Source organism: Balaenoptera acutorostrata, chromosome 13, assembly GCF_949987535.1.
Source record: "Balaenoptera acutorostrata chromosome 13, mBalAcu1.1, whole genome shotgun sequence".
NCBI lineage: Eukaryota > Metazoa > Chordata > Mammalia > Artiodactyla > Balaenopteridae > Balaenoptera > Balaenoptera acutorostrata.
The window spans coordinates 11,262,021-11,280,260 of NC_080076.1; the positions used below are offsets into that span (position 1 = coordinate 11,262,021).

General features: G+C 34.6%; 1 protein-coding gene across 1 annotated transcript in view; it reads right to left on the bottom strand.

Moving 5' to 3' along the window:
* Positions 1-18,240, bottom strand: part of CDH7 (cadherin 7) — a 131,371-nt gene that overhangs the window by 48,869 nt on the left and 64,262 nt on the right. The window contains exons 5-6 of the mRNA XM_007189932.2: positions 14,890-15,057; positions 12,178-12,365 (exon numbers count right to left, since the gene is read on the bottom strand). Coding sequence (XP_007189994.1) covers positions 12,178-12,365; positions 14,890-15,057 — 356 coding nt within the window. The remainder of the gene's footprint in view (positions 1-12,177; positions 12,366-14,889; positions 15,058-18,240) is intronic.

Genomic DNA, 18,240 nt, shown 5'->3' on the forward strand with positions numbered 1-18,240 from the left:
TATGGTAACATCTATACAAATCTTTAGCCTTGTGGATTCTGCATATTTGGTCATATGCAGAATTTATATTTCTATATAAGACACTGGAGCAATAATAGCATACCTGAAGATAACTTTTTACAATTCTGTACTTTTTTCCTTTTCTAGCATATGTTTTAGAAAAAGATTGTTTTTCTGTTCTTCTCTCCCCTCTCCTAAGTTCACCCTATGCAAGTACAGCATATGTAGATGTTTCAAAATATGATAATAATTTGCTCAAACTGGAATAAATCTCATTATAACCATGGCAGTGCATTGTTTATGAAAAAGCAATGGACTAAAGTTTTATTATACTATAGAGTAGAGAGAAAATAAGTTCAGATGATTATCAAGCGTGGTTCACAGGTACAAAATAACTTAATTCCAACAGAAATGACTATTTAAATGGACATAGGAACTCTATTAACCAAATGTGAAGTAATACTCTGAGACACACATCATCAGAACAAATATACTTATGTCTTTAACAAAAAGCTCATCAACATCTTAGCAGTGCCTGGTTGTAAAGGTTTTCCTATAGTCAGGAGAGCCTGGAAAACCTATCAACAAATGGTTCATATTTATGGACTGTCCATAGCATTCTCTAGTTTATCTCAGTGAAAATTTTAAAATATTCTGAGAACAATGGAAGAAGGCTTCATTTGTCTTCTTTCAGAAATTCTTGGTTTTAGTCAGAATGCTCTTGTGACTCAGATTCAGAAATCCATTCTAGATTTCACAAATGATTCTACTATTATCTGGTCATGAAAAGAATACTGAATTTATGGGACTCATATATATTTTCTCAGACTCTGCTCACTCGGAGGGGTCTCTGGAAATGTTTTAGCTGGAATGGAATATAGACCCCCATTTTCTGAAATCTTGATAAGTAGAACTGAAAATCAAAATCCTGTCCTTGAGTGTCGTAAGTAGTTGTTAGTTCTTAACAGAGAGAATCAGCAAATCTTCAGAAAGGACTTCCTTCATTCTGAGAAAAACACTCCAAAGAGAGTTTAGTTAAAAAAAAATGTAAACAAAGACACTCTTCTGAAATTGAGAATCAAGATACTGTTGGCTTCATGATGGAAAAGCGCTTGGATTTGGGAATAAAGATTGCCTTTGTGAGATCACACTGCTTTAAGATGGAAGGTTTAGGGATACGGACAAGAGGGATGGATATTCCACACACAACTTCTAGTGGGCTGAAGCCATACGGTTGGATTGAAGACCAGAGCTCACACACACGTTCTCATGAGCTATAATGAAGCTACTGATTTGTAACTTACTTTTGTAGTTCTCATTACTGAAAGCCCTCCTTAATTCTAATAATTTTTCAATAAATTTTTAGAATTTTCTAAATCTATAACCTCATTGATGATTATTTTACCACTTCCTTTCAATTTGTTGTATCACTCTGTTTTAATCTCTTAGTATAAAGTAGCTTCTTTTCAAACTAGTTGGAATAATAAAAATAAAATAGTGTTGAGTTTTGAACAGCAATTTTTTTTAAAAAAGGATTTAAAAATTAAAAAGCTCAGGAACAATAAGAATAGTTTTGGAGTGAAGCAATGATAACCAATCTTAGGGTAATGCCAAAGAGAGTAGGAAAAAACACGAAACAAAAAAACAAAGAGACAAGATATATTATGGATCAAGAAGGGACAAGAAAAGAAACCAGAGAAGACTTTAAGGCTTTAAACTTAACAGTAAAAAAAAGTGTGCTACTTGACTGTGGCCAGGAAAGTGATAATATTTTAAATAAATGTTTAAATAAATATCATTAAAATTCAGTGCTTTGAAAAGAAATGCTTTGAATTAGAATTATCACAGTCCCAACAATAAGGGTTCAAGAGAAATTAGCAAATATAATTTTCTGTTCCATAGCATATTTTATTGTAGCTGAAAGTAAAATACCTTTTAATATTTATTATTTGTAATCCACTCTCATTTGCAAAGCACTGTACATAGATGTAACAGTGGCCTTGCAAAGGAGGCATAAAGAGCCCATTCACTTACGCTGCCTCACCTTGTGCCAGCATCCCCTCCCACACTGTGCTCCAGTAAAATGGCCCTACTTCTAGTTCTCTGAGCTTAACGTGCTATCTCATATGACAAAGCTCTGCACAGGTGGTTACCTCCATAAGAAAGTCTCCCTTCCCCTGTCTACCTGGGGAATAGCGTCATCCATCCACTACGCAACTCCTTTCTCAGGTCATGTTCAAATCTTTGAGACTAGGTGGGACCGACCAGTTGGCTGGCAAATGGGGCCTGGGCTCTCTTGGACACTTCTACAAAGACTTAGATATTTGCCCAAATCTTTGGGACCACAGCTATATTTATGAAAAAATCATGGTATTACATTTTTACTAGATCAGCTCCCAACATTGAAGGGAAACACATGCGTGCACACACACCCTTCCCTGATCAAGAAAAACAAATTGTGGTACAGACAATTTTACTTCCCCTGTTTAATTATTTGGTTTAAAGAAGGAAGAATGGGAGTAATATTCCAGTCTTAAAAGAGGAACAACAGTAAGTGGGCACAGGAGCGGAGCATAAGTGAGTCCTGCAGGAGGGAACGTCTGAAGACCAAGAAGAAAATTTATGTTGCTTCTAGGAATTAAAAGTGGCTTAGTGTCTACTCTAGATCTTTGAATAAAACTAGGAATAGTGGGATATGTATCTGGTAAATTTAAGTCTAAATAATTCTAGGGGTCCAAAACTAGCTCTTAGATGTCCATGTAAGGAGTTGGAATATGAGCCTTATTTGAGGTATTTAAACAGGAGAAGCCCTGGATTAATGCAAAACTAATACTAAGGTACAGTGCTAGGTGTAGTCACTGCACATAAAATGTGAATTGCATTTTTGAATAAATTCATAAAAAACTGGAGATAGCCTCAACCACCAGAGGGCAAACAACAGAAGCAAGAAAAACTACAATCCTGCAGCCTGTGGACCAAAAACCACAGTTACAGAAAGACAGAGAAGATGAAAAGGCAGAGGGCTATGTACCAGATGAAGGAACAAGAAAAAACCCCAGAAAAACAACTAAATGAAGTGGAGATAGGCAACCTTCCAGAAAAAGAATTCAGAATAATGATAGTGAAGATGATCCAGGACCTCGGAATAAGAATGGAGGCAAAGATTGAGAAGATGCAAGAAATGATTAACAAAGACCTAGAAGAATTAAAGAACAAACAAACAGAGATGACCAATACAATAACTGAAATGAAAACTACACTAGAAGGAATCAATAGCAGAATATCTGAGGCAGAAGAACGGATAAGTGACCTGGAAGACAGAATGGTGGAATTCACTGCTGCGGAACAGACTAAAGAAAAAAGAATGAAAAGAAATGAAGACAGCCTAAGAGATCTCTGGGACAACATTAAACGCAACAACATTCGCATTATAGGGGTCCCAGAAGGAGAAGAGAGAGAGAAAGGACCAGAGAAAATATTTGAAGAGATTATAGTCGAAAACTTCCCTAACATGGGAAAGGAAATAGCCACCCAAGTCCAGGAAGCGCAGAGAGTCCCATACAGAATAAACCCAAGGAGAAACACACCGAGACACATAGTAATCAAAGTGGCAAAAATTAAAGACAAAGAAAAATTACTGAAAGCAGCAAGGGAAAAACGACAAATAACATACAAGGGAACTCCCATAAGGTTAACAGCTGATTTCTCAGCAGAAACTCTGCAAGCCAGAAGGGAGTGGCATGATAAACTTAAAGTGATGAAAGGGAAGAACCTACAACCAAGATTACTCTACCCAGCAAGGATCTCATTTAGATTTGATGGAGAAATCAAAAGCTTTACAGACAAGCAAAAGCTAAGAGAATTCAGCACCACCAAACCAGCTCTACAACAAATGCTAAAGGAACTTCTCTAAGTGGGAAACACAAGAGAAGAAAAGGACCTACAAAAACAAACCCAAAACAATTAAGAAAATGGTCATAGGAACATACATATCGATAATTACCTTAAATGTGAATGGATTAAATGCCCCAACCAAAAGACATAGACTGGCTGAATGGATACAAAAACAAGACCCATATATATGCTGTCTACAAGAGACCCACTTCAGACCTAGGGACACATACAGACTGAAAGTGAGGGGATGGAAAAAGATATTCCATGCAAATGGAAATCAAAAGAAAGCTGGAGTAGCTATACTCATATCAGATAAAATAGACTTTAAAATAAAGAATGTTACAAGAGACAAGGAAGGACACAACATAATGATCCAGGGATCAATCCAAGAAGAAGATATAACAATTATAAATATATATGCACCCAACATAGGAGCACCTCAATACATAAGGGAACTGCTAACAGCTATAAAAGAGGAAATCGACAGTAACACAATAATAGTGGGGGACTTTAACACCTCACTTACAGCAATGGACAGATCATCCAAAATGAAAATAAATAAGGAAACAGAAGCTTTAAATGACACAATAGACCAGATAGATTTAATTGATATATATAGGACATTCCATCCAAAAACAGCAGATTACACGTTCTTCTCAAGGGCGCACGGAACATTCTCCAGGATAGATCACATCTTGGGTCACAAATCAAGCCTCTGTAAATTTAAGAAAATTGAAATCATATCAAGAATCTTTTCTGACCACAACACTATGAGATTAGAAATGAATTACAGGGAAAAAAACGTAAAAAAGACAAACACATGGAGGCTAAACAATACGTTACTAAATAACCAAGAGATCACTGAAGAAATCAAAGAGGAAATAAAAAAATACCTAGAGACAAATGACAATGAAAACACGACGACCCAAAACCTATGGGATGCAGCAAAAGCGGTTCTAAGAGGGAAGTTTATAGCTATACAAGCCTACCTAAAGAAACAAGAAAAATCTCAAGTAAACAATCTAACCTTACACCTAAAGAAACTAGAGAAAGAAGAACAAACAAAACCCAAAGTTAGCAGAAGGAAAGAAATCATAAAGATCAGAGCAGAAATAAATGAAATAGAAACAAAGAAAACAATAGCAAAGATCAATAAAACTAAAAGTTGGTTCTTTGAGAAGATAAACAAAATTGATAAGCCATTAGCCAGACTCATCAAGAAAAAGAGGGAGAGGACTCAAATCAATAAAATCAGAAATGAAAAAGGAGAAGTTACAACAGACACCGCAGAAATACAAAACATCCTAAGAGACTACTACAAGCAACTTTATGCCAATAAAATGGACAACCTGGAAGAAATGGACAAATTCTTAGAAAGGTATAACCTTCCAAGACTGAATCAGGAAGAAACAGAAAATATCAACAGACCAATCACAAGTAATGAAATTGAAACTGTGATTAAAAATCTTCCAACAAACAAAAGTCCAGGACCAGATGGCTTCACAGGTGAATTCTATCAAACATTTAGAGAAGAGCTAACACCCATCCTTCTCAAACTCTTCCAAAAAATTGCAGAGGAAGGAACTCTCCCAAACTCATTCTATGAGGCCACCATCACCCTGATACCAAAACCAGACAAAGACACTACAAAAAAAGAAAATTACAGACCAATATCACTGATGAATATAGATGCAAAAATCCTCAACAAAATACTAGCAAACAGAATCCAACAACACATTAAAAGGATCATACACCACGATCAAGTGGGATTTATCCCAGGGATGCAAGGATTCTTCAATATACGCAAATCAATCAATGTGATACACCATATTAACAAATTGAAGAAGAAAAACCATATGATCATCTCAATAGATGCAGAAAAAGCTTTTGACAAAATTCAACACCCATTTCTGATAAAAACTCTCCAGAAAGTGGGCATAGAGGGAACCTACCTCAACATAATAAAGGCCATATATGACAAACCCACAGCAAACATCATTCTCAATGGTGAAAAACTGAAAGCATTTCCTCTAAGATCAGGAACGAGACAAGGATGTCCACTCTCACCACTATTATTCAACATAGTTCTGGAAGTCCTAGCCACGGCAATCAGAGAAGAAAAAGAAATAAAAGGAATACAAATTGGAAAAGAAGAAGTAAAACTGTCACTGTTTGCGGATGACATGATACTATACATAGAGAATCCTAAAACTGCCACCAGAAAACTGCTAGAGCTAATTAATGAATATGGTAAAGTTGCAGGTTACAAAATTAATGCACAGAAATCTCTTGCATTCCTCTACACTAATGATGAAAAATCTGAAAGAGAAATTATGGAAACACTCCCATTTACCATTGCAACAAAAAGAATAAAATACCTAGGAATAAACCTACCTAGGGAGACAAAAGACCTGTATGCAGAAAACTATAAGACACTGATGAAAGAAATTAAAGATGATACCAACAGATGGAGAGATATACCATGTTCTTGGATTGGAAGAATCAACATTGTGAAAATGAGTATACTACCCAAAGCAATCTACAGATTCAATGCAATCCCTATCAAATTACCAATGGCATTTTTTTTTTAATTATTTATTTATTTATTTATTTATGGCTGTGTTGAGTCTTCGTTTCTGTGTGAGGGCTTTCTCTAGTTGCGGCAAACGGGGGCCACTCTTCATCGCGGTGCGCGGGCCGCTCATTATCGCGGCCTCTCTCTTGTTGCGGAGCACAGGCTCCAGACGCACAGGCTCAGTAATTGTGGCTCACGGGCCTAGTTGCTCCGTGGCATGTGGGATCTTCCCAGACCAGGGCTCGAACCCGTGTCCCCTGCATTGGCAGGCAGATTCTCAACCACTGTGCCACCAGGGAAGCCCTACCAATGGCATTTTTTACGGAGCTAGAACAAATCATCTTAAAATTTGTATGGAGACACAAAAGACCCCGAATAGCCAAAGCAGTCTTGAGGCAAAAAAATGGAGCTGGAGGAATCAGACTCCCTGACTTCAGACTATACTACAAAGCTACAGTAATCAAGACAATATGGTACTGGCACAAAAACAGAAACATAGATCAATGGAACAAGATAGAAAGCCCAGAGATTAACCCACGCACCTATGGTCAACTAATCTATGACAAAGGAGGCAAAGATATACAATGGAGAAAAGACAGTCTCTTCAATAAGTGGTGCTGGGAAAACTGGACAGCTACCTGTAAAAGAATGAAATTAGAATACTCCCTAACACCATACACAAAAATAAACTCAAAATGGATTAGAGACCTAAATATAAGACTGGACACTATAAAACTCTTAGAGGAAAACATAGGAAGAACACTCTTTGACATAAATCACAGCAAGATCTTTTTTGATCCACCTCCTAGAGTAATGGAAATAAAAACAAAAATAAACAAGTGGGACCTAATGAAACTTCAAAGCTTTTGCACAGCAAAGGAAACCATAAACAAGACAAAAAGACAACCCTCAGAATGGGAGAAAATATTTGCAAATGAATCAACGGACAAAGGATTAATCTCCAAAATATATAAACAGCTCATTCAGCTCAATATCAAAGAAACAAACACCCCAATCCAAAAATGGGCAGAAGACCTAAATAGACATTTCTCCAAAGAAGACATACAGATGGCCACGAAGCACATGAAAAGATGCTCAACATCACTAATTATTAGAGAAATGCAAATCAAAACTACAGTGAGGTATCACCTCACTCCTGTTAGAATGGGCATCATCAGAAAAGCTACAAACAACAAATGCTGGAGAGGGTGTGGAGAAAAGGGAACCCTCTTGCACTGTTGGTGGGAATGTAAATTGATACAGCCACTATGGAGAACAATATGGAGGTTCCTTAAAAAACTAAAAATAGAATTACCATATGACCCAGCAATCCCACTACTGGGCATATACCCAGAGAAAACCGTAATTCAAAAAGACACATGCACCCGAATGTTCATTGCAGCACTATTTACAATAGCCAGGTCATGGAAGCAACCTAAATGCCCATCAACAGACGAATGGATAAAGAAGTTGTGGTACATATATACAATGGAATATTACTCAGCCATAAAAAGGAACGAAATTGAGTCATTTGTTGAGACGTGGATGGATCTAGAGACTGTCATACAGAGTGAAGTAAGTCAGAAAGAGAAAAACAAATATCGTATATTAATGCATGTATGTGGAACCTAGAAAAATGGTACAGATGAGCCAGTTTGCAGGGCAGAAGTTGAGACACAGATGTAGAGAATGGACATATGGACACCAAGGGGGGAAAACTGCGGTGAGGTGGGGATGGTGGTGTGCTGAATTGGGCGATTGGGATTGACATGTATACACTGATGTGTATAAAACTGATGCCTAATAAGAACCTGCAGTATAAAAAAACAAACAAAACAACTAATACTAAACTTTCATTGGGTTATTTGTATGGAAATATGTTAATATAAATGTTTCAGACATTACATGAAATTTCTAAAAAAAAAAAAAAAAAAATTCATAAAAAACTGCTCAAAAATTAAAAAATTACAAAGTAACAGTACTTTTTCATCTAAAAACTAGATTAACCTCTAATACCATAAGCAAGTTTTTCAAGTGAAAAATATTCACTGATCACTAAAGCTTGAACTGCAAAGTAAATATTGGGTTGGCCAAAAAGTTCACTTGGGTTTTTCTGTGAGATGTTACACAAAAACCGAAACAAACTTTTTGGCCAACCCAATATATCATTTCCACTATTTTTAATTAACTCTTAAGGAAGCCACTTTTTTTTTTTTTTTTTTTTTAATTTATTTTTGGCTGTGTTGGGTCTTCGTTTCTGTGCGAGGGCTTTCTCTAGTTGCAGCAAGCGGGGGCCACTCTTCATCGCGGTGCGCGGGCCTCTCACTATCGTGGCCTCTCTTGTTGCGGAGCACAGGCTCCAGACGCGCAGGCTCAGCAGTTGTGGCTCACGGGCCCAGCTGCTCCGCGGCATGTGGGATCCTCCCAGGCCAGGGTTCGAACCCGTGTCCCCTGCATTAGCAGGCAGATTCTCAACCACTGCACCACCTGGGAAGCCCAGGAAGCCACTTTTTATGTTTGTTTATTTCAATATCAGTAAGAACTCTGTGTTGGGTTGGTTAGGCATTGGAATATATGAGCAGAAAATGCAAAACTGTAATTTTTAAAAAGGAGTTTGTGGGTGGAGGGAGCTTGGAAATAAAAATTAGGCTGATGTATACCACGTAATTACCTCGATATCTATTATTTATGTAGAACTGTGTGGAGGGAGAGGGTAGGAGGAAAGTGTGAAGCAACATTTGCTAACACTAAAGATTTTCAGCGTGAAGAAAACGCTGAGGTGTTATTTCCACTTATTTCTATGTAGATATTATCCGACTTGGTTCTATGCTTTATAGAGTTCAAAGTGAACAAGATTCTCTTCATTAAATATTAAATATTTTACTGGTTATTTACACCACAACAGTAAAATTGTAAAATTTTCCACCGTCATTGTCTCTCAAGATTTTCCTGTACACTGAGTGTGCTTAATTATCCAAAGGCAATCACTGACATTATATAAGAAAACAGAGGAGGAGAAACAATAAAAATTAGACAGTATTCATCTATTAGAAGCCACTGGAGAAAATAAAACTTATTTTTCGTTGTCAATAATTTAAACAGAAAATAACACAATTTTGATCTCATATTTAGCATAAGAAATTATTGAAACATTTAGCTAACTTCCCATATAATGACAGATTGATAAATTTTTAATTACCAATTATTGGGCATTTATTAGGTACAAAACATCACTCACTTGGCTGTGTATGGGTAGAAATCTCTAGTATCAAAAATTTAAAAAATCCATTAATCTAAATGCTTATAGGATTTGGAATGTTTTTGAATCTTAATTCATTAGACAGAGGACGACAATGTCTTTTTCAATACCTGAGAAAGCTTCAACAACACACTAAATTTCAGTCTAGTGACTGACATCTCTGTGACATATTTCTGCATTTGGACAAGAGTTTTCATCAATACTAAAAGTAGATCATACAGTGCTGTTAATGAAATATATTTTGGTTTGGTCATTGAATAATATTCTTATGAATATAGTAACACTGTAATTATAATAACGAATGCACATTATATATTGAAAAACAGTGAAGATCCAGAAACAATTACTGTTATCATTTTAACATTTTCGTGCAATCTTTATTCTATATAAATGAAAATTTGAAACAAAGGGTCTGTAAAATTTTGGACACTGCTTTTTTTATGTAATATTTTATATAATCATTTCCCATATTAGTTAATATGCTAAGACAACGTCACCACATCATTTTGATGATGTACAAGATTCTACAATTTGGAAATATCAAAAATTATTTAACCATTTTTTCTTTTGTTGGACATTCTATAATGATTCCATATGTTCACTGTACTTAATAATACCTTCATGAGATTTGAGAATTAAGTAAGAAGCCTTTAAATTACTCAAGATAAATCCTAGCAGATATTAACCACTACCTAGAACAGTAGTAATAATTATTTATGTGACTTTTATATCATTGTAAGTTATCATTAATTTTTACCTTGTAGTTTTTTTAATGAGTTTTATGCTGTGAGATTAAATGCATTTTATCCAGTTTTCTTACAGCTTTTTTTTTAAACAATTCTCTAAAACTTCTAGAAATAATATCAAGGAATTGAGTATAAAATTTTTTCTATTACTGAATCAAATATCTCATATCAAATACATATATATTTGTATTTATATATTTCTTCAATGATTTATGCTGTCTCATTATAATATATGAAATATACATATGTGTTCAATAAAATAATTTCAATATATATTTAAAACTTCTGTAATATGAGCAGATTGATTTCAGATGAATCTTTGAAATCTTTGAGCAGCATTGCACCTTAGTGCATTCCTTTTATTTTAGACAACAAAACAAAACATTTTACCAAGAGTTGGCCTAGCCTACTTATTAAAACTTTTTTAGACAGATTGTCACCAGCTGAGCTAAAACAGCAGCTGTCCACTGGAAATAACTGCAGAAATGTTTTGCCCATTGGCCTGAAATCGAACATATGTTTTCTTATAACAACTAAAATATAACTTTCTTTATTGATGTGTGTTAATTATTGAGGTGTGTTAATTACAGAGTTATACACCTGGATTGTCACACTGGCATAAAATCCCAGTATCTTGAGTGTGGGCATTTTCATATATGTTTTAATTTTTAGTATTTCAAACATTTGAGAAACTAAGACTATATTCTGGAACAATTCCTTTTGACTTCTTTTTTTTTTTTTAATTTAACATTCGTCAAGGATCACATCTATACAAATCAAAGGGAGTTAACAGCTCATTTTCCCCCATATCTAATCAGTGTTGGGAGCTAATTTGGCAAATAGTCTATTTTGGATTAGAAAGATTTTTTAAAATCTCTTTTGCACTTATTTTTTAAGGGATTATGATAGGCTTCACAACTTTGCATGCTCTGTTTGTATAAATTTTTCAAATACTTCAGTTAATATAAATATTAAAAAGGAATGGCTGATAATGTAGCTAGTCTACAACATTTCAGTTTCTATTTCCAAGTTTATGTATATTATTTTCATGTATGTGGAGTGCTTGTCTAGTTGCTTACAAAGGCTTTTGGATGATTTTACGGTTTCATTACTAAAATAGTCAACAAAGAAGAATATTCGGGGGGGGGATGAATTGGGAGATTGGGATTGACATATATACACTACTATGTATAAAATAGATAACTAATGAGAACCTATTGTATAGCACAGGGGACTCTACTCAGTGCTCTGCGGTGACCTAAATGGGAAGGAAATCCAAAAAAGAGGGGATATATGTATACATATAGCTGACTCACTTCGCTGTACAGCAGAAACTAACACAACATTGTAAAGCAACTATACTCCAATAAAAATTAATTAAAAAAAAGAATATTCATCTTGCCAAGCAGGTCATTTAAAACAGCACATTTGCCAGTATGCTTTTCTGTTACAGAGCTATAGATAACAGCTGTGGGTTTGCTCAGAGAATAGAACTGATAGAGTGTATCAGTTACACATTACTCAATTTTCTCTACAATCCCGACATGTAAAAATAAATGCACAGCATTTTTTCCTAAAATTAAAAATAACAGTGGTCCCATAAAACCATTCAGTGTGTCTAACACATTCTTCCATCAGAGCAGACAAGGTTTCTCAATAATCTCTATGATATTACCTTCGCAGGAAACAAAAATAAATATTACCTTCTGTATAGTAATGATTCCTTCCTGTGTATCTTTGTCAACAGAAATCTTGAAAATCCCGAATCCATCACCATCCACAATTTTGTATTCCATTTCAGCATTAGCTCCTATATCTGCATCGGCAGCTTTAATTCTGGCCACAACGGAAGCCACCGGCAATGATTCTGGGACGTTATACTGGTACGACCCTGTGAAATTAAAAACAATAAATGAACAAAACCTTACACCAAACTAACCAATAAAAATTTAATTATTTGGCTATTTTGCACCATCTTTGCTTAGTTTGTTTTTATTTTTTGATAAAGAAGATAACAAAGCAATAAGAGGCAAATGACAAATTTCATGCAGCCTCAAGAAATTTCATGGAAATAATTAGATAATAATCAATAAGTAACAGCAGAAACAGATGGCCTGGGGAAAGGCATGAGGAGATGCTCCATTCCGGTATTTTCTACTGCTGAGAAATATGCTACTTTTAATAGTAAAGATAAATTTCAAATAATTATAAATAGACTTAACATTGAGTATTGACTATAAAGAATTAAAATGCAATTAATATAAATATTGAATATTAAGAAATTAAAATAGTATAGCTTAGGCCTCAAATGGGCAAAAACCAAGCCTAAATAGTTCTGATTACTCAATGTTGGAATTTCCATAATAGTATCTTTTGCTGCAAAAGTTTCAGAAAACTGGACAAGGAAGCTGATGAAAGTCAATATTAGTCTTCTTTTAGCTCATAAATTTACTGAGGATAAGAATTATTTGTGTGAGTTGGATGTAGAACTGATTTGCGGCACAATGGTACAAGAGCAGAGGCAATGTTATTTGAACAGGAGGAAAGAGAAGCAAAAAAGGAATAGTAACTTTTTTAAACTTTCTTTTGTAAAAACTCTTCACCATCCCTCAACTTCCCCCTACACCCCTGCCCCAAAAAATAAATAAATAAATAAAAATTTTAAAAAGCCAGTTTGGGAGGCAGATGAAGTACACCAACCATCCCTTTGAAACTAGGAAACACCCCTTCCCCTTTGAAACTAGGAAACACCCCTTCACCATTTTCCTCTAATCATCTACTTTTTCCTGCTTCCTCCACCTTTTTCCATTTCCTTTTGGCTTCTAACAGTGGTGCATTTGCACTTTCTTATGAAGAGAAAAGAAAGGATTCTCTTTGGAACAGAGAAAGGAAAATGTATCCATATGAAGGGACCACATTCTAGGCTAAGAATGATTGCTTTTGCAATTTTCTACATTTTATAAATTGTTACTGATTTTAAAAAATGATTACAACACATACTTACTATTTTTGAGCGACCCTTTCACATATCTACAAGTGTCCTTAGGAAAATCCAAAAATTTCAAGGTTAGAATAGTAACTAAATGGTAGAGAAAAATCCCAGCCAAAATGAAAAACATAATGACATATTTTTGGCTTCCTTCACTTTAATAAGTAGGGGAGTATCTAGTAAGCTAGAAAATCCGTGCTCTATCTTATCAAACCATGACAACTGAAACCACAAAAATTCTAAGTGTCAATTCTTATCATTGTAGTTAAAGAGAAACAGCTAATTCTATTATCAGCCAAATATAATCGCATTAATTGTTTCGTTTTGTTTATTCTTCAATCCTCCTCTCCTCCCCATTGTAAGCCATCAAGGACACAATTAAGGATAGGTTCTTTTTTCTTTTTTTTTTTTAATGCTAAAGTTAGTGTAATTTATTTTGCCAGGAGGTATTGAAATGTCTGTTGTACAACAATGTAAATATTAAAAATATGTAAAATAAAAATAAAACATCTAAAGAAGCAGCATTTGAAGGAAAATGTGGTGGCACTCGTATTTGCAGAGAAAGTGTCCTTGTTTCACATTATTAGCTTTAAGATCTGTTCATAAGGGAGCTCAGTTCCCTATTTCTATCAGACAAGCATTTGAAAACATTGTAGTCTGTATGATTTCCTTATTTTCTTGAGTATTCTAAAGAAATACCACACACATTTACAAAAAAGCAGAAAAAAAGGCAACTAAAAGAGAGTGAGATGAAATGCTTTTTTACAATCAGGACAGCTCTACCTAAGGAAATTGTTTTTTTCCTCTTACTTGTTTAAAACAAAAACCACTTTGGTCAAAGAAACTAAATTGAGGGCATGCGGTTTTCCGGTTCTTTGGATTGATTTCTTTTGAAATGCTGAGCGTTTGCATAAAAAAGATGTGGTAGGTAGCAGTAGGAATGTTCAAGGTACATGAACTGGTTAAAAAAAAGTGTGGAATGAAAAGTGAAGTTCAGGACTCTTTTTTATCTTTAAAAATAAAGCAATATTTTTAGCGTAGAGAATTCTCGAAGCGTATTTCAATGTTACTAATTGGCAACAACCTCATAACTTACAGAATGTAAAGAGTAGCATGTCTTTGAATAAAAAGATTAATGCGTAAACAAACTTCATAGCTGTCTAGTATCCAAAGTGTGAACAAAAGAAAAAGCATATTATATTTAAGATAGAAGTAATACAAAGATATAATTACTTCTATTTATTTTCAATACCCTTATTATTCCATATTACCGAATTAAAAATCATGCCTCTGATAAAACTGGGGGAGAATGTAGTTAAGATAATTATTTGTTTGAGAAGTATTTGGAAAAACTCCTTTTTAAAGACATTTTTATAATCTGGCAAGGAAAACTAATGTGCTTGCAGCGCGCAACACAACAGCTTACTTCGAGGAAAGCGAGGCGGGTTGTCGTTGACATCAGTTAGGGTCACGGTGACCGACGTGGTTCCAGAGAGTCCTCCGTTTTGACCAACCATATCCTTTGCCTGAATAACAAGCAAATACTGGTCTTTAGCCTCTCTATCCATGTTTGGAAGGGCGGTCTTGATGACTCCTGTAAAATTTCAAATCCCAGTAAAATGCATCATGAATCACTGCATTTATACTAGCGAAGAACACTGATATAGGTAGAAAATAGCTCTTGAGTTGTTGCCTTTTGTTTGGTTTTTTTCCTTTTAATAATTGCAATGCATAGTAAAGGCCAAAGGGATATAATAATTATATACAATATCACAAACACAGAAAACGCTGTAATGTGGAAGAGCGGAGAGAGAGGATTATCTTTAGATTTTACGGAAATGTATGGTTCAAGAAATACCAGCTTATAATAAATAAAATACACTCCTCTAGAAGAATGGGCAGTGGCCTGTACAAGTATATGACAATGAACCTCTCTTTTTCTCTTTCACCCTCTCCAACAACTTAATTCCCAGTGATGTGAAATCACCACAAACCTTTCAGCTATGGTCCCTAACTCTCTTCCAGCTACTACCTCTTTTCCAGCAAAATAACTATTCCATAAATAAAAAGAATGAGAGTTATTTATGTTAAATAAACAAAACACCATTCCAAACTATGCTGCTGGATGACTTCATGCTGTATCTAAAGGTCTGAGAAAAAGTACTATAGATGAGAATGATTGTGTTAATGGAAATCAAGACACTAAAAATATTGATGTGTTGTATTGTTTCTTTCGAACCAATTGCATTTAATATGGATAGCCTTTAAGACTTCAGAGGTATGAAAAATTGATTTCAGAACTTCATGTTGCTTGGTAGGAAAGCTTGACTCAATAATCACTGCTACACTAAATTAGTGGGTTTATATTAATAACTATTTAATTATTACATAAATAGATTAGGCAATAGTAAGTATCTTTATGGGATAGAATTTAGTTTATGCTATATGTAAATATATTAAATGACATTATATACTTAATATAATATACTTAGTATATGCACATAGAGATTATGTCAAATGAAAACCTATGTATTCAATATTGCCCTATACAGATCTCGAAACTAGCAATATGAGGCCATCTTTGCTAATTAGATACCAGAAGGAGTCTAGAATCCTACTTAATCATTTCTTGTACTTCCATCATTTCCAATGAAGACGTCTTGCCTACCTACCTGGAACCCTTTTATCGACTTCGTTTGAAAAATGTCTAATCATTTTATTAAACAGATTCTAACTTTTAGAGTTTAAGTCAGAATTTAAATCCCCAATGACTCAGATGTGAGGAACAGGAACTCTGGTATCATGGACTTCTCAGGGGCAAAACTGGGCTGTTTGATAAAGGATGATTCTTTGGGAGAACATAATTGTAAACAAGCTGGGATGTTTTTTTTCCCTCATGTTCAGCATAAACATGTTTTTATATCCTCCAAATTTATAAAATTTTTTTTAAAAGCTGCCAATTTAAATTGTTTAAATGCTGATTCTTCAATGGACACATGTAAAAATGGTCTGTGTGTGTTATATTTCAGCCCTAAGTATAAGTTACAAGCCTACATTATACTATATCAGGCCTGCCCTATTCTTCACAATATTCTACAGTTCCGTAAATATTCTAGGAGTGGGGAAGAGATGAGAAAATCTTTCAATAGTTTAAGAATAACTTAAACAATACGTTACTGGTTCTCAAGATTCCAAGCTGAGTAACACTCACACCATCTTAAGCAACCTTATTGTTATTTAGTTCTAAGCAGTAGCTATCAAATACATACACATATATATACACACACACACCCCAACAATATATCAGTATTTTAAGCATTTAAATTATACTTCTTTGAGTAGGCCATTTGTTGTTATTGCTGTTGTTTTAACAACCACTTATTCTAATACACTATACCGGACACTGTTGCTACAAGCACAGCAATACAAGGTCTCTCTAAGTAACCCCTTCATTGAACTCTTTCGGTTATCTACACACTGCTTATAGTTAATCTCTGAAACATCACAATGACAATCAAAAGAAACATAGTCATATACCCATTTGGTTCATTGATAATTGTCTGAGACATAAATATTCTTCTTAGAGCCATAATGATTCTATGAACATTTCATGTCTGTTCTTCAATACCTCCCTTAACTCTAATATATAAGACATTGAGTACTGACCTCAGTAAGACACGCTGTTACCTAGCATAACAATCTTTGTCTAAGAGTTCTGGGACTTACACCTCTTTCTCTTTCTCTCTCTTTCTCTCTCTCCCCCTCCCTCCCCCTCCACCCCCCACCTTCCTTTTTTTCTTTGATGTTAATCATCTTTACTTGTAATACTTTTTTATACATTGAGCATTGACAATCTTGAATATTTGACTAATGGTGCATTTCATATAGATCAAATATTAGTGAAGTTCTAGCAAAATTTCGTACTCATTCAGTTTTAATTTTTAATTTCTATTCATCTCTCATTTTCCTTCCAAAATCAATATGTGTGAGTGAGTTTGGACCCTTGCACATGTATTATGATGGAGAGAGGTCCATAACATCTCAACTAATCAGCAAAGAAAACACAGCCACCTCAACTTCTCATGGTTTTGCTCAGCAGCGTTATTTGAAAGAAAACAGAATTATCAGGGGAGAAGTGTGGTAGTCAAAGTTACTCACTTATTTTTCACACGTCTAATTGTCTCTTTACAAGTGATCCTATATATAACACTTCTCCAAAGCAAAAATCATCACAAAGTTTGCAAAGAAATGCAGGGGGCAAAGGTAATTTCCAAATACCTCAATTATTAAACATAGTTTTTACAAGAATGAAATAACTGGGAGAGAAGTGAATTTAAATAAGAACATTCAAACATAATAGATTTCTAGTTCTATGGCTTTTGCTAGCTTTTTACTTTTGAGTATAAACTGTCTACATTTGGAAAAGAATTCTCATACGTTGGATTTGATCTGCATTTTGCTGTATATTATATAGACACACACACACACAGCAAACAGTTCTTACTATGTCTCTGAAGTGGTAAAGGCCAGTCTTGCCTAATCATAACCTTACAGTTCTGTGAGGTTTTCATGGGAGATGATAATATTTAATTTTAATAGTCAATAATTTTAAGCCACTTATGATGAGAAGAATATATCCTGTAACTCTTTAGAAAAGAGACTGGCTCAGATTTTAGGCTTTCTGAATAATCATTTTTCTATAGATGTACATCTGACCAGTAACCCAGAACTTTCTATTTATTTATAATCCATGTCCACAAAAAAGTATTGTGTATGA